The sequence below is a fragment of the Eriocheir sinensis genome, chromosome 65 (genome assembly GCF_024679095.1).
Source record: "Eriocheir sinensis breed Jianghai 21 chromosome 65, ASM2467909v1, whole genome shotgun sequence".
Taxonomy (NCBI): domain Eukaryota; kingdom Metazoa; phylum Arthropoda; class Malacostraca; order Decapoda; family Varunidae; genus Eriocheir; species Eriocheir sinensis.
The window spans coordinates 9,544,928-9,566,683 of NC_066573.1; the positions used below are offsets into that span (position 1 = coordinate 9,544,928).

Below are 21,756 nucleotides of genomic sequence, written 5' to 3' on the forward strand. Positions count from 1 at the left end.
CTGGAGCTGCCTCCTTCGCTACAAAGAAAATAATTCCTCACACACACACGAAGGAGAAAAAACACCCACAGAGAAAAACTTTCCAGACACACATCTACCCACACACCCACAGTGACTTCAGCTGGGCTCGAGGAGAGAAATACATTACTTGATTACTTGAGTGACCCTCCCTCGGCGCACTCTCGGTCTCAGCTGCTGCACGAACACAGTTACAGAGAACGGGCCAACACAATTAGAAAACAGGAAGACTCACTCTCTCGCTAACTCGCAGGAAAGAAGGGTTGAGAGAGAGAGAGAGAGAGAGAGAGAGAGAGAGAGAGAGAGAGAGAGACTTTTCTTATGCACTCACCTTTTTCCATTCCTTTTTCTTTACATTCTCTAACTCAGGGCTTAACGTGGACCGTGAGACTGGAGCTGGAGTCCGGCTAAAAGCATGAAGGGTAAAAGTTTAAGCAGTAAGGAAATAAAGAAGGAAGGAGAGAGGAAAAAAGGAATTAGAGAGAGAGGGAGAGAGGGAAAGGAAGAGCCAACGTTACCTAGAACAAGGGTACAGAAGGCCCAAGTTTGTGCCTTCCTGGAAACACTTGGGCAAAGAAAAATAAAGAGTAAAAATGGAAAGAAAGAAAATTCGGATATTGAGGGACAGCGCTGAAAGAAAGGAAAATGGAAGGGGAGTGGTTAAAGTTTGAAAAAATGAAGGGGAGGATTATGAAGGGGAGGGAAGAACGAGGAGGATGGGCGAAGAGAGAAGAAGGCTTAAAAGAGAAAAAGAATATGAAGAAAAAAGTAAAAAAATGAAAAGAAACAAGAAGAAGAAGAAGAAAGAGAAGGAGAGGGAAGAAAAGAAGAGTATGTTTAAAAAAAGGAGTGTTAAGTTACGTGCATTTTGAAACATTAAATAACAGATAAGAACAGTTTAAATCAACATAAACCCAATTGAAAAGAGATTCATTTTTTTTTACAACAAAGGAGGCAGCTCAAGGGCACAAAAAAAGGAAATAATAATAAATAAAAAAAACCGCTACTCACTGCTCCTAAAAAAGAATCAAAAGAGGTGGCCGAAAGAGAGGTCAATTTCGGGAGGAGAGGTGTCCTGATACCCTTCTTCTTGCTACATTCTGCTCAAACGGAGTGTTCCTCAGGTGCCTAGATGGCCTCTCATGATCAGCTGGATTCCTGTCTGCCTCTCAGTGGGGCCTGTCAATCGCACACGTTTTCTTGCTAAATGTTCCTGTATTGTTTGCCTTAACTCACCTATTATACACGATGGGCAGTTTTGACAGATACCATATGATTTGGGAGTGGATGTAGAACTCACTTGTGCTTGTCAAAATTTAGTTATACAAAAAAAAAAGAAAATGGAAAGTAAGGGGAGTATAACTGAATGAACAACTCCATAATATTCTACATATAATTTTCCTTTGAAAGTTCTGGAATCCGTACTTTAATAGCCTATTTTACCCTATAAAGAGAAGAGTCTTAAACATGACGATACAGCCAGATTGTAGATGAAATGCAATATAACTGAAACTATAGATAATTTACCAGAATGTTTCAGTTCGGTTCCCGCCTGGACGTGGGGGCCATGGCCGCTGCCTGCCGGCGTGCGCTGCGCCACACGTTCAGGCTTTTATGGCTCCCCCCAAACAAACACGTACTTATCTACCTCATCTCTCTTCTTTTATCGTTCTTCATATAGTTTCTTTAATATCCGCTTACTTTGTTACTCATAAAAATGCTGTAGAAACATGTACCTCAAGAGCATGTGTGATTACCTGACAGCCTACACTCGAGGGAGAGAAATCCAGCCACCTGAGGAACACTTCGGTTGTAAAGACTGAGGGCCGTATTTTAAAACATTTCGTCGCCCAAGTTCACATATTTGACATGGCTTTCGTAGGAGCTGTAGGCCTTTCCAGGGGTAGTATTATGACCCTGGTGGTAGTTTGACCCTTCTTCTGTACCATGAACCTATAAAAACACTCATTAGAACCCGACTGATCTCTGTTTTGGCCTTTGGATATTGTTGATGTGAGAGGCAGAGTCATCTAAAAATATGACCCTCAGTGAAGCTCTCTCTCATAAACATCCAACTTCTCCAATCTGTTTCCTCTCTCTCTCTCTCTCTCTCTCTCTCTCTCTCTCTCTCTCTCTCTCTCTCTCTCTCTCTCTCTCTCTCTCTCTCTCTCTCTCTCTCTCTCTCTCTCTCTCTCTCTCTCTCTCTCTCTCTCTCTCTCTCTCTCTCTCTCTCTCTCTCTCTCTCTCTCTCTCTCTCTCTCTCTCTATTTATCTATTTATCTATTTATCCTTAGAAAATAATAAAATGGAAATAGGTGAAGCTGATGAGATAGAAATCCATAATATAGTTTTAATCCTTGACGTTTGAATCATTATTTTTATTCTTGTTGTTCTTGTCATTGTTGCTGTAGTTGTTGTTGATGCTGTTGTAAGCGTGGTGGTGGTGACGGAGGGGGGGGGGGAGGGGGGGGGCTGCTGCTGTTTTATTAGTTCTTGTTTTTGTTGTTGCTGTTGTTGGTGATGATGTTAGTGCTTGTCTACTTCGTTGTTATTATTTTTATTATTGTTATCATTATTATTATTATTATTATTATTATTATTATTATTATTATTATTATTATTATCATTATCATTATCATTATCATTATTATTATTATTATTATTATTATTCTCGTTATTATTACTATTGTCTATTATTTTTAACTATCAACATTAACATTATTGATATTGTCATTTGTAGTATAGTAGTAGTAGTAGTAATAGTAGTAACAGAAAAATTGTAATGCTTTATAAATGTCTTTTACTCATATGATTTTATACTTGTGTCAACGTAACTATTTCCGGGCTCAACAAAGTGTATTATTTTGATGAAAACAATTTACATTTTCACTTGCCACGGTCGTCAAGTAGGCACGGGAGCAAGGAAAGTTAAATGACGAAAATTATGAAGTGAATTAACTGTTATAGAGGTATGACACACACACACACACACACACACACACACACACACACACACACACACACACACACACACACACACACGAATGATAGATCTAGCAATTATTTTTCCCTCATCAAGCGTCAGGGCAGCAAAAGAGGATAGATGGGGAGACGAAGATAGATAGTGAAGGGGAACGGTTTAGAAGAAGGGACGAAGGATTGGAGGGAGAGGCGGTAGGAAAGGAGGGAGTGAAGTCCTGTTGTATTATGTTGCTGATATATAAATGGGAGGGAATGAAAAGAAAATGATGGGAATGGAAGGGAAGAGAAGGAAAAGGAATGGGAAGGCAAGGGAATATAAATGATGGTTTGAGTAGGAGAGATAAAGGATAGCAACAGAAGGGAAAGGAAAGGAAAGGTATGGATAGGAAATGAGAGAAAAGGAAAGGAAAGGAAGGAAAAGGAAACACAGGAGTTGAAAGAGAAGGGAAGGGAAAGGAAAGGGAACGGAAAGGAAGGGAAGGGAAGGGAAAGGAAAGGAAGGGAAGGGAACGGAAGGGAAGGGAAGGGAAGGGAAAGTAAAGTATAGGAAAGGAAAGGAAAGGAAAGGAAGGGAAGGGAAGGGAAGGGAAAGGAAAGGAAAGGAAGGGAAAGGAACGGAAGGGAAGGGAAGGGAAAGTAAAGTAAAGTAAAGGAAAGGAAAGGAAAGGAAGGGAAGGGGGTGGAAGGAAAGGGAAGGGAAGGGAAGGGAAAGTAAAGTAAAGTAAAGTAAAGTAAAGTAAAGTAAAGTAAAGTAAAGTAAAGTAAAGGGAAGGGAAGGGAAGGGGGTGGAAGGGAAGGGAAGGGCAGACGTAATAGTATTGACATGCAGTACCACGAATCATGACTGTGTGCCATCGTTCCTGTATTGATTATTGGCGTTGACATCAATTATCGGGCAATGAGAGACAGACAGACAGACAGACAGAGACACAGATAGACAGATTGACAGATCATGATAGACTGACAGATAGATAGATAGATAGATAGATAGACAAACAGATGAACAAGCACCTCGACAGACAGACAACCAGGCAAGGAAATAAACAAACCGACAGACAAACAGAGACAGACAGACAGACAGGCAGGCAGACAGGGAGGCCATCAGACAAGTAAAGTTAAAATGAGTTAGAATGAATATGCGAAAATGAAAAACTTGGAGCAGAAAGTTGTAAGCTGTTATGAGGAAAGTGTAAAGAAGGACGAGCAGCGAAACGCGAGGAAGACACACTGTAATTAGCGTCTGTATGCCTCGGGGCGTGTGAGGCGCGGCGAGCGTGGCATGAAAGGTTACCAGGATAGCAAAGGAGCGGGCGACAGAGGGAGAGGCTGAAGGACAGAGGTCAGGAAACACACAAACAACAGATAGAAAGTTAGATAAATATATAGATAGATGGAAAGATAAATGGATAGATAGATAAATATTAACATAAATAAATAGATTCATACAATGTAGCACCTCCTCATCCAGTGGGTGTAGTAAGAGCCGGAACGAAAGATAAGATGGAAATATAACGAAATAAATGTTAGATGGGCGTTGAGAAAATAGAATTGATATACACAGGAAAAAAAAGGAAGAGGTTAAGAAAAGAAAAGTGCAATCTAGCTATAAAAAAAATTATGAAGTTGACTTCGAATAAGATACATGTATATTTAAGAGTCAAGAAAAAAATAAGATATCTGTACATTTAAAATAGAGAATAATAATGGCAAATGTTTAGGAAAGAATGCTACAAAAGTATTCATTCAAAAACACAACGAATCAAAGAGTTTCCAGAAGCAATGACTTTCAACAATATGACATTTGTGCATTATAAAATTCGGGAGGAAAACCATGACAAGTGTTTCAGAAATGTGCTGGAAAAATAGACCTTCAAAAACATAACGATTAAAAGTTTCCTTAACCAAAGTAACATTATAAATACATAACAAATACAGTTCACCAACACGACGCGTATTCAACACGTAACAGGCAAGCATCAGCGCTATATAATAAGGCAATGATGTACCTCTTTGATTTTAAGCGAAGGGAAACGAGTATATAATTAAGAAAAGTTGACGTGATTATAACGTTAATTACATCGAGTTACGTAAAGTGTTGAAATAATTATCGTCCTGTTAAATGTGCGATTAATTCTCTATGGAAGCAATTTGAACAGATCAGCCATGGTGTTATGTTTTAAAGATAACCAGAAGGAAATTAGGATCTAGTCTATAAGTCTCTCTCTCTCTCTCTCTCTCTCTCTCTCTCTCTCTCTCTCTCTCTCTCTCTCTCTCTCTCTTTTATCTTCGTACCTCTTCATCAGATTTCCTGTTCTCTATTTTTTTTTTCCTTCCTTCCTTCCTTCCTTCCTTCCTTTCTTTTCCCCATACTCCCTCTCTCTTCCCTTTGTCTTTTTCTTTTCTACTCCCTACCTCCTTCCTTTCTTCTCTTTCCGTCTTCCCTTCGTTCATAAATTCCTCCCTATCTCATTTGTTTCCTATCTCTCCTTTTCTCTCGTAATTCGTTTCTTCCTTTCTCTTTATCCCTCTCCCTTTTCCTCCTCCTCCCTTCCTTCCTCCCCTCACTCCCTCTCTTCCTTCCTTTCTTCCGTCCTTCCTTCCTTCCTTCCTTCCTTCCTCTCTTTCGTCTTTCCTTACATCCATTTTTTTCCCCATCCCTCTCTCTTTCCTCTTCTTCCTTTCTTCCTCCCTTCCTTCCTCCCTACTTTCCTCCCTTCCTTATCCTTCCTCCCTACTTTCCTCCCTTCCTTTTCTTTAATCCCTCTCGCCTTCCTCTTCCTTCCTTCCTCCGTTCCTTCCTTTCCTTGTTTATCTCCGCACGCTTGCCTCCGCCGCCGCTGCCTGCCTCTCCGCCTTCACCTGCCGAAACCCCTCTCGTGATTTAGTAGGGCGGATCATTTGCATATAAATTGTGCCTAATCACGCGCAGATTCAATTATAAACGATAGCGGAAGGGCAAGTCGACCCCTGGTGGTGGTGGTGGTGGTGGTGATGTTGTGGTGCGTAAAATATCGTATTGGGTCTTGATGCGGTTATGTTATGGTGGTGTTGGTGATGGTGGTGATGGTGATGGTGGTGGTGTGTGTTTGATTAGTAAAGGAACTGTTGTTTTCTCCTCGTACTCGTCCTCCTCCTCCTCCACCTCCTCTTCGTCTACTCCTTCACTGCTTTCTCCTACCCCTTCCTCTCCTTCGCCGTCTCCTACTGTTTCTTCACCTTCTGCTGTTGTGTTTCCGATGGTGGTCAGATGTGGTCCCGGGATATGCCTCTGCAACGGCACCCTGATTTTCTGTTCCTTCAATGTTCTCGTACAACTCTTATTTTCTTCTTCAGTTTCCACGTGACATCTATTTTTTTCCACTGATTTTGCACCTGTGTTTAAGTCTTCTGAACTCTTTGTCTTTCCTTCCAGAGTTTCCAGAGGTATGTGTGTCTTGTCTGTTTGTGGTATTTTTGATAGATGAGATAACGCTTTCTCTCCTCATTTTTCTCCCTCTTCCTTTATCAATGCTGTCTTATTCACTGCCTTATGCTAGTTCTCAATCTTCCTACTGACTCCGTACTTATCCTCCACTTACTTATCATGTAGAGTTTGTATTGTTTTGGTCTATGATTTAGCAAGGAATGTTTTACTTTCATTCCTTCTGTCTTTTTTTTTTTCTTAACTTCACTGCTTTTTACTATAGTGCTTCTTTTCCTCCTTCTTCTGTCTTCTACTCCTCCATCTCCTCTTGTAGTGTTTTTTTTTTTTTTTTTGTATTAATGAAAACAATTGCGTGTTCTCCTTCTCTTCCCTTTTTTCTTCTACTCCTCTACTTCTCTTTTATTTTATTTCCTTCTGTTTCAATCATGTTTACTGTGTTCTCCTTCTCTTCCTTTTTTGCCTTCTACTCCTCTACTTCTCTCTTTTCTTGTTTCCTTCTGTTTGTATGTTTTCTCTTCTTTTCTGTATTTCTCTTCGCCCTTCCTTTTTTTCTTCATTATCCTTCTGATTTTGGTTTTCATTCTTCCTCCATTAATACTATGCAAATTAAATCATATCCCACTCATTGCATTCCCCCTCTCATTCCTGCTTTTCTTTCTTTTTTCATTATTTTCATTTCGCTTTCCCATTCTCCGCGTCATCCGAATCCTCTTGCATTCCCCCTCTCATTCCTGTTTTTCTTTCCTTTTTCATTATTTTCATTTCACTTTCCCATTCTCCGCCTCTTCCGAATCCTCTTCTCCCATTCCGTCTCCTCGTATTGCAATCAGCTCAAGTGTTTGCGCGTAATCCGTCGCATCAGCCAGGAACATTGAGCAGGCACCACTGAGATCACCGCCATCCCTTCCTCCTTTGTCACCCGTCTGTGTACACGCCCACCCGTAAACTCCATAGTGTATATCAAGGTTTGTTTGCCTCTGAATCATCTGTTCTTGTTTGGTCAGTAGAATGCATAAATAAAACTCTCCTCTCCCCCACCACCCCTTGAAGTCACCTATCTCCTTGAAGTTACTTAGGCCTACCTCTCTCCTTACCTACCTACTTATCTAACGACTTACCTTGAACTACTTACCTGGTCATCAACTACCAACTTACTTACGTATCTTCTTTTCTACCGACCAATTACTTACGTCATTCACAAGCATAGCAAACACATAGAAAGTTAGATAAATATATAGATAGATGGAAATCATACAATGTAGCACAAGTATCAGGCAAAACATTCATTCACAAACATAGCAAACACATATATAATCAAACCAGACAAGGAAAAGGAAAAAAACAAAACACCCACTCACCCCCCCCCCCCCCACACACACACACACACGCACACAAACACTGCCGCGCCTTTTCCCTCCCCACCATATGAAATCTTGCCCTCCTTAACCTGACACCTGCCCGGCTCACCTGACGCCACACTCCCCCCCCTTCTCCCCCGCCCCCCCCCCCGGCACACCTGTTTGTCACGCTGTTGTCCTGTTTGTCTCCCAGCCGCCTCGGAAGCGTCTGTGTGTACGGAGTAAGCAAAGGGATACTCCAACCCGCCCCCAAGTAAAGAGAGAGAGAGAGAGAGAGAGAGAGAGAGAGAGAGAGAGAGAGAGAGAGAGAGAGAGAGAGAGAGAGAGATGGATAAAAAGGAAACAGCAAAACAAAAAATGAAACGCGAATGAAGAAATGAGTGAATGAATGAATGAAAAAAAAGAAGGAAGAAAAGAAAACAAGGAGATAAAAAGGAAATGACTCAAAAACTAATATTAAGAGAATGGATGGATGGAAGAAAAGAAGAAAAAGGAGTAAGAAAAAAGAAAGAAAAAGAAAGGAAGAGAAAGAAAATGAAGGACCTGTTTAAAGTTTCCTCGACGTTTTCTTCTAACAAATAAATCTCTTTACAACTTCTAACATCAAACAAGACATTTAAATTACCCACTTAGCTGCAGTTCCTACTTCTCAAAGGTTCCTGGTCTTATAAAATCAACAACACTGCCTTCCTTACACTTTACAATCCATCAAACTTCATCTATTTAACTTTCTCATATCCTGGAGAAACCTATTTTTTTTACTTTATTTTATTTCTACAACTTTATCCAATTATAACGTTATCGTATCCTAGAGAAGCACAATTTGTATTTTATTTGTATTTTATTTCTACAGTTTCATCCATTTAACTATCGTATCCTTGAGAAACCCAATTTTTATTTTACCTTATTTTTACAACTTTATCAATGTAACTTTATCGTATCCTTGAGAACCTTAATATTTATCGATTTTTTTTTATTAATTTTACGACCTCGTTTCCTCGTACACATCCCCCATCAAGGTATTTTACGACTCATCGACAACCGAAGCAATTACTGTCTCGTCTCGTAATTATTTTGGGGGTGGATCGACAGACAATTAAATCATCGCCTTAACCATCAGTAATTACGTAGTCAATCAATCACTTCATTATCTGCATGCGGCTCTTGAGTAAATTATGGATATTAAACACGCCGATTTTTCTGCATGGCGAACCACTAATATTCCCATCCTGTCAACATGCAACTTCATCAACAACGAGAGAGAGAGAGAGAGAGAGAGAGAGAGAGAATGAAAGATAAAGAGTTGAGCGTAGTTAAAAAGCGAAGGAAAGAAAAACCAAAAGATAACCACGAGGAAAAACTGACTGATGCCGAGATAAGATTTAAGCGATTATTTACCTTCCAAAGTGTCGCCGGGGACATTAACATATAAATTGGAGGACCTGCGTCTTCCCCTCGTCAGTGTGGAAGAAGGGAGAGAGAGAGAGAGGGGTAAGGAGCTGTGGTGGGTGGGGAGGAGGTGGAAGGGGAAGGAGGGAGGGAGATAAAGGAAACTGGTGAGATGTTAGGATAGGAAAGCAAGCAGAAGGGAAAATGTGGCCGTGCGGGACTTGGATGATGAGAATTGGGATGATGGAAAGCTGGAGTGAGAGAAGGAAGGTGGGTGGAGGAGGAGAAGGAGGAGGAGGAGAATGAGGAGAGAAAGATGGTGAGATTTGAGAACTGGGGGTAATGTAAAACTGGATTAAGAGGAAGACGATGGGTGAAGGAGAGGAGAAAAAAGATGAGGAAAGTAAAGAAAGATGGTCAGATTTTAGAACTGGGAGTTATGTAGAACTGGATTAAGAGGAAGACGGTGGGTGAAGGAGAAAAAAGGAAGAGGAGGAGGAAAGGAAGATGAAAGTTTAGGAGGAGAAAGCCAGCAAGCAGAGAAGAGAAAACACATCAGTCTTGGAATTAAAAAGAGATTGTGAGGATTGAAAAATGAGAAAAAGGAGGAAGAGTATTGAAAGAAGGGGCTTAATGGGTGGCAAGGAAGAGGAAGAAGAGGATCAGATGTTAGGAGGAGAGTGGAGGACTGAGTGAGAAAAAGCGTGGAGAAGAAAACGTAAAGAAAACATTGCGTGATGGAAAAATGATGGGGCGAAAAGGGTTGGTGGACGCGGAGAGTTTTAGAAGAAGACAGAGGGAAAGAGGAAGGGGAGGAGAAAGAGGGTGTCGAGGATACGTGAAGGACAAGGATGAAAGAGGAAGAATGAGATTAGTTTGAAGAAGTTTCGGTTCATTTATGTTCTCCTTATTACCTCCTTTTATCGCCCTGAAGGTTGGAAGTGTTGATTCCAGATAAAAGAAAACGAAAGGAGGCGAGGGAGACCGTGACGAGGCGTAACAGCTGGAGGAGAAAAGAGAGGAGGCGAATCTTGAGAAGCAGACGGCAGGGGTTGCTTAAAGAAATATTGTTTTCGTTCTATAATCATTATGCTCTATCTTATCTGTCGTCCCGAGTGCTCTTACTTTTTTGTATGGAATTTGTCTTTCTAGTTATGCTCGTAATAGCAGAACCACTAGAAAGTCTACCTATTCACTCGTACGTAAAGGAGTGTAGTACTATCGTTTAGTTTAACAGCCCGCCCTGCAGCAACAAGTCACAGTGATTGGTAGACAGGATGGCTTAGCAATCAAAAATAAGCTCCGCAATATTTAAGGTCTTATGGCGCCGATGGTTTGATAAAACTTACCAGCGATTTGCTCCTTCGGTGTTCCGGTGCTCAGGCGTTGGTTCCTTTCTTTAGCCAGTAGTTTGTAATGCAAGGATGTTCTGCTTTTTGCACCAGTAAATGAAAGCGTTGAGAAAAATACTAGCAGCGTAAGCCATTATCAAGGATTTCTTTCCATATTTACATATTTTCATAAATATTTAATGGTACTACACTGATACACAATGATTGGAAGTTTATTTCCATACGGCGGAGAGCTAAAACGCTAAAAACACAACTTTCTTAAAAGGTAAATAAAAAGCTAAACGAGCCTCCAGGTGCGTCAGCCGCCCCTCGTGGAGCAGTGGGCGAGGGAGGCGGCGGCCGTCTGGTTCAGGTGTGCCAGGGCGTCACTAATGTCCTCCTCGGAAGGGCAGCTTTCCTGTTTCTAACACCTGACACCTTCTGGTTCCACACAGTGAATTTCATCCATATAAAAAGTCACATGTCCAAAGAGGTAGTAGGGACCACTGCCGAGGTCCTGGTCGCTTGGCTCTGGGTGACTTCGACGACCTTGGTGAAGGTGGTGACGGAGGTGATAGTGACGGTGCTATCCGGGTCCTCCCTCGTGTGCAGCACGTTGACGGTTAATGTCGATACGAAGGTTTTGGTGAATGTTGCCTCGACTTCGTGTAGAGTCGTGAGGGGCAAGTAGGTGGTGCGTGTGACGAACTGAGGCAGGGGAGTCAATGTTACGTGCTGCCAACGCGTCAGCACCGGCCGAGTAAATACCGTGTTCGTCAGGGTGAAGGTCGGGGTGTGGGTGGCGAAGACGTAGGACGTGAGGGTTTTCGGAATGAACGTTGCCAGGGTTGTCGTGATGTCCACAAACAACTCCTGAGGCAGGCAGGTGGGTTTCAGGATGACGTCACTCGTTCTCCCTCCAGACAGCACCACCATCAAGACGAGACACACGAGGCTTAGTTTGAAAGTAGACATGGCGGAGTTGGTGCCTGTTGAAGACTGAATAAACCTCCTTGGGTGATAGGTGCAGACGTGACGTGGCGAGAGGTGGAGGCGGAGTGGAGGTGATCGGTCTTCGGTGTGTGTTTTCTCCTTGCCTCGTTGCACAGGCCTCGTTGAACCCCTTGACTGAGTGTGTTGGTCCGGGGTTGGTTCGCGAGGGTATTGCTGTATTCGTTTAATGCTGTCGAAGCTGCTGCTCACAATCGTTGCCGAGTTTAGAGGCAGGAGGTGATGCATAATAGTGGTCACCGTGATGAGAATTGTGGCGGAGTGAATAGTTTTAATACCATTAGTAGTAGTAGTAGTAGTAGTAGTATATGGAAGCTATGTCAATTATAACTTTTGGGGGGGTGATATGTAGCCCTGTTAGTTAGTGTTTCTCTTATGTCATTTTATTATCATGTCAATGGTGATTTTCATTTCATTCTAACGAGATTTTAATTAGTACCTTCAGTATTCACTAGTTTCCCCCATGTTACAACGAACTCAATAAATATCTGCAATATATAATGATGATCTTATATTTATCATAGTACCTGTTAAACTACTCATTTTCTGTGAATGCGTGGAAAGAGTGACTTTGATGGTAAACCCTAACAATTTACTAAAGGAAGAAATGAAATCAAGCCACCCTAGAATTAACATTTATTAATAACTTCTATCACTGTATATACGTATTGTCAAAGAACGATACAAAACTTTCCCAACTCTGCCCACAAGCACCTCTGAGTGGCGCCTCGACCCCTGGCCCACTAGTTCACGACAGGGGTCACGATGGTGGTGTGGGGCGCATCGCAGAACGTCACGGTGGAGGACCGGGTGGTGGTGACGACCTCGGGAGGGGGCAGGCTTGGGGTGACGGTGATGTGGCTGGTGACCCACGAGATGAGGGTGAGGGTGGGCGCGGGCGGGGGCGGGGGCTGCGTCATGGTGATGGGGGGTGTGGCGGGGTCTGTGTGGGTGTGTCGGGGGGGAAAGGGGAGGCTGGCTGAGTGGGTGATGGCCATCGTGGTGACCTCCAGCGTGGTGCGGAGTACGGTGGTGGTGATGGTGGAGGTGGATGGGACCTGGGAAGGTGAGTGATTGATGAATGTTAATAAAATAAGAAGTAAAATAATGGTTGATAATAAAAATCCTGTCGCTGAGGTCATATAGCGCCTATCTGATATTTTTACTTACAAAGAGACACAATGTAAGTTAAACTAAATAATTAATACCATACGATGAAGTAACAAAAGTAAAGAACCAAAGACCTGAACGGTGTGGGTGACGGTGACGTGGGCGGTGGAGACGAGGCGTGTGGTGCTGGTGAGGACGACGGGCGGCGGGTGGTCCTTCTGGTCCAGAGTCGTGGTCGTCGTCGTCCACACGGTGTTGGTCTGGGTGAAGGTCACGTCCTGGCTGCCGCCGCCGAAGGGGCGGAAGGAATTAATGAGGCTAGTGACGGAGACGATGCTGGTGTGTGTAACGTCTTGCGTGTAGGTGTGTGGGATGCACGAGACGGTGCCGCCAGCACTGAGAGTCACGCCCATGACGAGCAGGACGTGAAGGAAAAAGAAACCATGACGGAGCATCGTCTTGGGATAACAGACCAGACAGCAATGTTTCTCTTTCTGGCATGGAAGCCACGGGTGTGTAACGGGAAGAGCAAAGCGCATGCGTGAGCTGAACTCGAAGCCAAGAACCACTGCGCGAGAGCAGCAACTGAAGCTGCAGGACATGAAGTGATTCAAGTAGGACGTCTAAAGGACACGAGGAGACGAGCATCTCTGTCTAGAGTATGTGGTTGATTTCAGCGGGTTTTGAGAGGCGAGGACTTTCGTGTGGAGGCCAGGAGTGAGGTGACGAGGGGAGAAGGGTGGAGTGATGTAGTAGTTCCCTCTCGTTCGTCAAGGAGTCTTCACCTAAGCTATGATATTGCTCCTGAGCACGGCTGAAGCGGCGGCGGCGAAGATGCCCCTCTCAGTGGCGGTGGCGGCAACGCTCCTCTCCTGCTGCCTACACGCAGCATGTGCCGGGGCCGAGGAGCCGAGGGTGGTGTGTCCAATGGCTAACGTAGTGCGCGAGCACACGAAATTTGTGACTGTGCCTGTGATAGAGGTGGCCGAAAAACCTCTCCCTACGATCCGTCTCTCCACCTACACGAGTACCACCACCACCACCACCACTGCCACCCTCACCTCCACTACTTGCCTGATCCGTAACCTCTCCGTGAATACCTCCACCATCGAGGTAAGCGTTGCACTGCCAGGCTATTAATTCTCGTTTGTTTTCCTGCTGAACATTCGTAATAAAGTATTTTGTAATATTTTCCACATATCTCTTTGTATTATTCCTAAATATCGCTTTTGTCTTAATGCAATCAGTTCTTTAAATGTTAACTTTCGTGTAATTTACTTAACTTTTGTTCATATTATTAGCTGTCAGTGTGAGCAATGAGGTAAATGTTAACTTTGTCCTGCATTCTTGCACTTACATCGTGCCACTTGTTGCTCATGCATCCAAGAACAAGCAGAAGCAATTAATATAATTATTATAAAGTATCTGATTGATATTGTAATGGCCGTGCGATAAAACAGAAAAACACTCCTTGCCTCTTCCCTCTCCGATGAGGAATTCTAGAGCACAGGTGTTTTCCAGGTGTTCGTGACCTCGGTGGTGACAACCCACAAGACGCTCACGGTGACGCAGGTGACGCCTGTGCTGTGGCCGGTCACCCTCACCACCACGGCCCTCACCACCACCACGGCCACGCGTCACCGTCACGCCACCACCAACCTCGACCCTCCGCCGCTGCCCCCTGCGCCGGTGGAGACAGTGGTGGAGAGTCGGACAATGGTGATCAGCAGGACAGCCGCGGTGTCTCCCCTAACACGCATAGTCACCAACATTATAACTTACACTGTCTGTCCTGCTGAGTTATTCATTAAATAGGTGTGTGTGTGTGTGTGTGTGTGTGTGTGTGTGTGTGTGTGTGTGTGTGTGTGTGTTCGTAAATACCATAGTGTATGTTTTCTGGAGTTTGCCAATTGTCTGCAAATAATCATGTCTTCATTCTATTCGTTTTATTCTGCCTTGTGTTCATTGTTTTAATTAGAAGGATCAGAACCTGGAGTGATTTTTCATTATTGCCCAGTTGTGGATATCTGAGGGTTGATGGAAGGCCTTGGTGATTATACGAGCAAGCTGTTGCAGTGTTATCGAATTTAAGCCACCAGTCATCGTCGGCCGTCGTAACCTTGGTCTTAACGCTGGTGTCTAAGCCTTGTTACGAAAGAGGCGATGGAGATTTGATTATTTTGATACGATAAATTTCATCTACGGCTAGGGAAACTTGAATCGGTGAGATATCTTCTTCCTCTGAAACTGAACCAACTGTACAAGAAAACTCTTCACCTAACTCTGAAATTAAAAGGTTGAGGAAAAATATGTATCCTTTGTTAATTAATGACATTTGGATCAAAACAGTTATTTACTCGAGAACTGGGGAATAGATGTCTCCTTGTTTGTCGGTCCCTCGTCCCTTATTGGTGTGAGTCATGAAACTTCCACACTGCTTCGAATCCATGAAGAAACCAAACATACATTCTCCGTAGCTGATCGTCCGTTCCAATCTAGCGGACAAGCAAGTGTGAAGCAGTTTGGGTCAGGTGGTCAAAGGAGGCTCTATACTCCGTTCTTCTCCTTCCACTTGTTCTTTTCACTCCAAGCACAAGGGGGCAACGCGCACTCCCTTCATCCAAACCAAGCTTATCCTCCAGTCCCTCGACCCAGCAAGAGTGGACTCCATCATGTCTTTCTTTCAACAGCTTCTACTACTGACGGTTTTCCTAACTCCCCATGCCTTACATTCCTCCTCTCCCTCCTCCTCCCCCGCGTGCCCTTCCCTGCAGCCGGCCATCCATGTCACGATCTTCCACACCCTTGACGATATCCAACTAGTGACCTCGACATTCCCAAGCACGGAGACCATTTTCTCCACCAAGGAAATCAACATAACGACGCATCAAGGGCAGGAGATTCTTATCACGGAAGAGACTCCAACGACCGCCTATGTAACAAGCACCGTCCTTCAGCGTGTTACCGTCGATATCCCGCAGGTTTGTTTCGCTCCACTATTTTTTATGTGTAATATTTGGGTCTTGAGGTTGGAGTCTTTTTTGGTCTATTCGTTTGTATTATATTTTATTTGGCCTTAGAGTTAGAACAGCTAATGATCCTACTAGACATTTAAACACATCGGGTGAGTTGATGATGCGTTTAAATGGCTTGTAGGATGTTTACCTGTTGTAATTTTTGTTTTGGTCATCTGTTGGTATATAATACGTATCTAGGAATCAATCTCCAGGCGCTTAACTGACTAGAATCGTAAGTTTTCATCTCTAGGAACACTTGACATTTGTTTGGTTTCGGTGATCCTAAGACACCTTCCTTCCCCTTCCTTTCCCTCCCTCAGGTGTTCACGAAGATGATGCCGTTCCCCGTCACCACCACCGTCGTTCACATCGTCACCAGCACCAGCACAACCCAGGCGGAGTTATCCATCGCCAGAACCATGACGGTGAACAAGTTGGCCCACCAGGAGCTGTATCAGAGGACGCCTTTGACCATCACGGGCGTCAAGATGATCCCCACATGCACGTCTACTGTGACGGTAACTGCGAGGCCCAGGGGCGGCGTTACCTCCACCGTGGACGTCCTCCTGAAAAGTACCGCCACCACGACACTATACAAGCTGTACGCCACGAGCACCTCCACCACCACCCTCACCGTGACGCGGGGCTCGAGGGTGGAGCAGCGGTGCGTGACGCGGTGGTAATGATCAGGGCATGTAAACGAGGCATCCGGGGAGCGGTGACTTGATTTTAAGAGAGGATTTTTAGGTTTTAGTGGGACGAGTGTGTAATGAGACCTTTTAAAGGGGAGGATGGACGGGAAGAATGTTTTAGTTATAGATAGATCAGCTGTTTTAGACTGTTTATTTTTATTAGTCACGACTACGGTGCTCTGATTGTATTTGTTACCATACTTCTCATGTTTTCAATCATGCACTTTTTTTTGTTCCTTTGACATTTTACTGATATTTTACTGTGTAAGGTAGTGCTTTGTCCTTTTCTGAAGGACCTTCACCTGTGATCGCTGGTAGAAATAAAAAAAAGATGGAAACATGCATTTTAGAACCTTATTACGCGTGGAAGCTCCACGCTTCTCTCCTTCTTTACCATGTACTTTATTGGAATGTTAAGTGTTGATTTATGAGAATCATAAAAAAAAAAAAAACGGTTCAACATCTTTAATGGACAATTTCGTTTTATATTTACAAGTCCGTGTCTAAAGAATCATTGCATACAGCCGTGCTTGGCTCGTTTCCCACTGCGTCCACAACTCTGCGTAGGAAGTGGAAGGGACATTATTAGGAGGAAAAATGAATTAGTTTGCGAAAAGAAGTGGTGTAAACCGGCAGAATAAGAAATTATTAAAAGGAGAATTAACTCTGTAAAGGTTGGGCGTGCACACGTTAGAGGGAAGGTGACGGAGACAAAAAAAAGTGCTGAAGGAGGCGAAGGGAAAGAAAGATGAAATATTCAATGCATTTTTTCCTCAAAGGTTCGTTGGTTTTTCATGTATATAACTATTAGTGGCATACTCGTGTGTGTGTGTGTGTGTTGCATGGAGACTATTTTAAATCATATAGTCTCCTTGGTGTGATGGTTGTCCTGTTGGGGAACACGCATTGGTGTGATTACTAGAAAAATAACCCTCACATTACAAATATACTGTTGTTGTTTAAAGACTGCTCCCTCCTTAATCAGCAGTTCTATCGCACTAGAAGTCGTACGTGGCCATACACACGTGGGAAGAACTTATCGCCAAGTTGTTAACGACGAATACAGAACAAAGGCTGAACACTTTGTGCTCATGTTTACAATTTCATTTACCAGTAAAAACACATTGCAACATGCATAGAGCGACTCACCTTGACCAACTCTCGTAAACACATCAAGTATCACGATAAACAGCATATTTATCAGACACGACATTCCTCGTCGACAGACCGACTTAGTCGGCCCGGCTGTCAGCCGATAGAGTCGGTCTTTCGGCAGTCGGTACCCTGCTACGGGCCAAGGCCCGTGGTACCCCCTTAAAAAGGTTATCTGTTGAGGGCTGTAAAAATGGAATATAATTGATAATAGACCAATGATATAACAAAATACAAATCTGAACTAAAGCTCATAAATCTGCGAGAAAACTGATAAAAAAAAATTCGACGGTGCAATTTCATCTGGTAAAGCGAATGGTCCTCAACATAATTTATTCTCAAACTTAAAATGGGTGAGATTTCGAGCTTGCTGGAATCCTGAAGCTTCGGGACTAATCCGAGTATCAAGTGGGTCGATTTTGGTAAGCAGAACTGGTGCTGTTGTTTCATTCGCGGCACCAGCGGTGCCTCGTTGCTCGCTACTCATCAGTGAACAAGCTGGCCGCCCACTCGCCGGCCGGGCAGGACCACACTCGCCCATCTGGTGCTTCCCCTCCGTCCCCTCCATTCCTTGCTTTACGGACTGAAGGCGGCGGTGACTCGTGTGAGGCTGTATTGATAATCTTGCGGAAATTTCTGACTTTTAAGGTAAGTCATATCTGTGCTCATGTCATTCTTTATATTCACGAGCAATGTTTTGTTTCAGGTTTGATGTAGACGCTAACCCACGGCTGGAAGCTTTTGAACACCAGTTATTTATCACTTTAATTGATATATGGGTCACAGTAGTTCTGGGAAGCCACCAAGTCTCACCATATACTTTTATTACATTACAGTGACTAAACAGATGAAAAAAGTTCCTTCATCAGAGAACCGTTGCCTGCTGAACGTGACAAAAGCGGCAAGAAAGCGACTCCAAACAATGACTGTCGGCGTCCATGAATGCAAAGTGTCCCTGGTGGCGGGTGTGGCTATGCTGTTGGTCCTCCCCCACGCCCCCAGCCCCGCCCACGCCTCGTTCATGCTGGCGCCAGAAGACAGAAGCAACTTAATCGATTACACCCCAACACCTGTCGAGCCCCATTGCGAGGTGAGGCAGATCCCGCGGTTACACACTGCTTGCATTGCTGTGGAGACGCTGGTGTGGGAGTACGAGGAGCTGGACCCCGCCCCCAGATTCCCCCGCATCACCACCACCCACCAAGACCCGCCCTCCTACAGCACTACCTTCGTCTACCACACGGTGAAGCCGCAGGTGTTACAGGTAAGGTGTGAGGATTTGATTATTGCGTAAGGTATGGATGATTAGTTAACGAGACAACAAATTCACTAATATGCAGGTATGGTGTGATTTGATTATTACATTAGGTGTGCGTAATTAGGTAACTAGGTAACAGATTCACTTTACTTCCTATCCTGGCTTCAAACTTCTTGCCCTCCTCCCAAACAAATTCTTAAATACATAATTATATTTTAAAGAGGTTAGGTCTGCTTTTCAGTGAGTCAAGGTTTATGTTCCTTAGCTCAGATTAGTCAGTCAACTTGTGGTAATCTTTAATCGGTCCCTTTTATTTAGAATGACCAATAGTTGTATTCAGTAACATTGGATAACATAAGAAGAAGAAAAAAATCGTGTGGTGTAATAGTTCAAGGAGGGTACGGTGTGTTGGTATGACAGGAGGATGGGTGTGTGTGCGGATGTGGAGGATGGGCCTGTGTGGACTTGAAAGGTGGGTGGGTGTGTTAATCATGAGTGGGATGTGGGGGGTGTTACTGGGTGGATAGGTGGGCTCACTGCTGGGTGGGGTGTGTTGTGATTGGGTGTGCGTAGTTCTGGGTGGGGTGTGGGGGGTATTAATAGCTCATGACGGTCACCCCTCACCACGTCACCTCCACAGTCTCCATCATCCCTCTTACCACAATCTCGTCCCCTCTTATCCCCATTACAATCACTACCATCACCACCTCTGTCGCCCTCAGTCATGAACATCACTCAGCACACCATCACTACCGAATCCCAGAACCACTACTTGTATCTCCACTACCTAGCCGCTCACCACAGCACCATCAGCCTCCTCACCCTCTTTCCCTTCCTTCCACAGGTGACCAACACGGCGTTCACCACCAAGCCACTACCCATTACTAAGCTCGTGCTGGTCACTTTTACCACCCCTCTCATCGAGACGCAGAGATCTTGGGTGACGAAAGCAGGCTGGACCGTCACCGTCACCCACGTAACCACCGAATACAGCACACACACCCGCACGCTGCCCCGCCCCACCAGCACCTCTGTGGTCAAGGAGTGAAAGCTGTCGTGAGGAGTGGCTCTTGGCGTGGTTTGGATGGTTTTAATCTGCCACAGTTCCCCCTCTCTTCATCCTTCGGTCACTGTGTAAGAAAACGAGGATACATTCAGCGATGACTAGTGAATCACGTGTATTTAAGTATCTGTTGGTATGCAGGTTTTTTTACTTACAAATGCAGGTGTTTTAATGTTGAAATAGGTCACGGGAGCTTGCATTTGTAGTTTTAATTATTCTTACCTGTCTTACCTTCTCAAACTGTTTAGACGTTCAAATAAATAATTCAGATTTATTATTACTATTCCTGTGAATCTTTTTTTCCAAAGTGCATGCAGCCCTCGGCGACAAGACGCCATAACCATGATGACGTCACCAGGAATTCTTTGGATGCTTCTAAACCGATTCCATAACTATCGTTCAGTTATACAGCAAAAGGACATGGAAACATAACTCGGGTTATGAATATATATTTTTTTACATTGAACAGCCCAAGGAAAAAAAATACATAGGGAGGATATTAAAGTTACTGACTAGTTACTGAAGGACAATATATAATCTTGCTCGAATGTGTGCATCGAGACGGTTCAGTGGCGGGCGTCGCCTGAGCCCCGCGGATCACCAGTAGGTGGACGCGCACACAGTCATTGTTGTCGGCCACGTCTCTGTGATGGGCACGGTGGAGGTGAGCGTTGGATAACGCGTCATGCTGAACGTCTCCGTGATGGTGAGTGTGACCGTCGACCAGACGACGAAGACGCTGGTGGTGAGGGCGGTGGCGGTGGTCGTGAGGGTCGCGGTGGCGAAATCCGTCAGCGTCTCGTGCTGGTAAGTCCCCACAGTGACGTCATGTGCAACCTTCTCGAAGTATGTGGTGTGCTCCGTGACGGTTGGGGTGACGGAGGACGTGTAGGTGGTGTGGATCCATTCCGTGAGGGTCATGGTTTGGTGGGACGTGGAGGTGACCTGTTTGGTGACCTCGACGAAGAAGGGGACGACGTAGGTGTCCCATACCGGGTCCGCGGCCGCGGGCTCGGCGAGTATGGTCTCACAGACAGGCGAGGTGACGACCGCGGTGGAGGTGATGAGGACGGTGTTGAAGTTGACGGTCGTCAACTCCTGCAACTCCGTCTCCACCACGAGTTCCCTGGCGGTGAGAGTGACGGTGACGGTGTTGGCGATCCTGGTTAGGGGGCAGGCTTCGGCGAGGGCGGCGGGCAGCTCCCGGGCAGCGGGCTCCCAGGCGGCGGCCGTGTTAGGGCCAGCCAGCAGCACCGTCAGCACCGCGGTCAGCAGCGTCAGCCTCGTCATGGTGGCGATGTTAGTGGTTACAGGTCAGCCCGGTAGTGACAGTGACCTCCCTTGACCTGGCTTTATATGGGGCAGTGGCGGGGGTGGAGTCAAGTGGAGTGTCCCGAGAGAGTATGGTGTAAGGGGTAGGTGGTGGCGGGGGAGGCGGGAGGGGCCATTGTGGGGGTGCGAGGTAGGGCAAATTGTTCTGGTGGGTTGCCAGGGTGGGGAGCGAGGGAGGGGAACGGGACGAGAGAGAGAATGGAGGGAGGAGGCGGGAATAGGGGAGCAACAATTAAACAAACAGACGGACAGAGAGAGGTGAGGGGGGGGGGGAGGCAGGCTGACCAGAGGCGAATTTTCGCCGTCAACACTGTATCAACATCATGTTGGTATGGTGTTGGCCAACATCAACGACCTCGGCAGAACGCACCCCGTTGCTGCCTGTTGCCTCTGGCCAGTGGCCACACGACAAGCGAGGCGAGGCGAGGGTTGTCATGGCAACGCGACCACTCCCAGCACCTTGCCAGCACCCACCCCGTCGGCGCGCACGATTCATGAAGTGAAAAGTTTTTATAAACAGTTCCGTGCTTCACTTATTTGAGGTTTTATGAAAAATCTGTATACACCATCGTGTTCAGGAGGCTTTTCTCTATAAGATGGAATTGTTTATATTAGTCTT

The 21,756-nt window shown here is 44.9% G+C and overlaps 3 protein-coding genes across 4 annotated transcripts; 2 read left to right on the forward strand and 1 right to left on the reverse strand.

Annotated features, from left to right (window-relative positions):
• Positions 1-12,134: 12,134 nt before the first annotated feature.
• On the reverse strand, positions 12,135-13,225 carry LOC126987609 (uncharacterized). Its single transcript, XM_050844730.1, has 2 exons — positions 12,758-13,225; positions 12,135-12,571 (listed from the first exon to the last, which is right to left on the reverse strand). Exons 1-2 carry the CDS (start codon positions 13,223-13,225, stop codon positions 12,257-12,259), a joined length of 783 nt encoding a protein of 260 aa, XP_050700687.1. The 3' UTR covers positions 12,135-12,256.
• A 190-nt stretch (positions 13,226-13,415) lies between these two features.
• LOC126987610 (probable transcription-associated protein 1) lies at positions 13,416-16,670 on the forward strand. 2 transcript variants are annotated; one of them, XM_050844732.1, is made up of 3 exons: positions 13,416-13,736; positions 14,145-15,604; positions 15,961-16,670. In XM_050844732.1, exons 1-2 carry the CDS (start codon positions 13,416-13,418, stop codon positions 14,436-14,438), a joined length of 615 nt encoding a protein of 204 aa, XP_050700689.1. In that variant the 3' UTR covers positions 14,439-15,604; positions 15,961-16,670. The 2 variants fall into 2 exon arrangements, with proteins under 2 accessions (XP_050700689.1, XP_050700688.1); XM_050844731.1 differs by lacking the exon at positions 13,416-13,736 and having other exon boundaries at positions 14,996-15,604.
• A 1,260-nt stretch (positions 16,671-17,930) lies between these two features.
• Positions 17,931-20,088, forward strand: LOC126987612 (uncharacterized). Its single transcript, XM_050844734.1, has 3 exons — positions 17,931-18,088; positions 18,321-18,748; positions 19,587-20,088. Exons 2-3 carry the CDS (start codon positions 18,332-18,334, stop codon positions 19,788-19,790), a joined length of 621 nt encoding a protein of 206 aa, XP_050700691.1. The 5' UTR covers positions 17,931-18,088; positions 18,321-18,331; the 3' UTR covers positions 19,791-20,088.
• Positions 20,089-21,756: the final 1,668 nt, after the last annotated feature.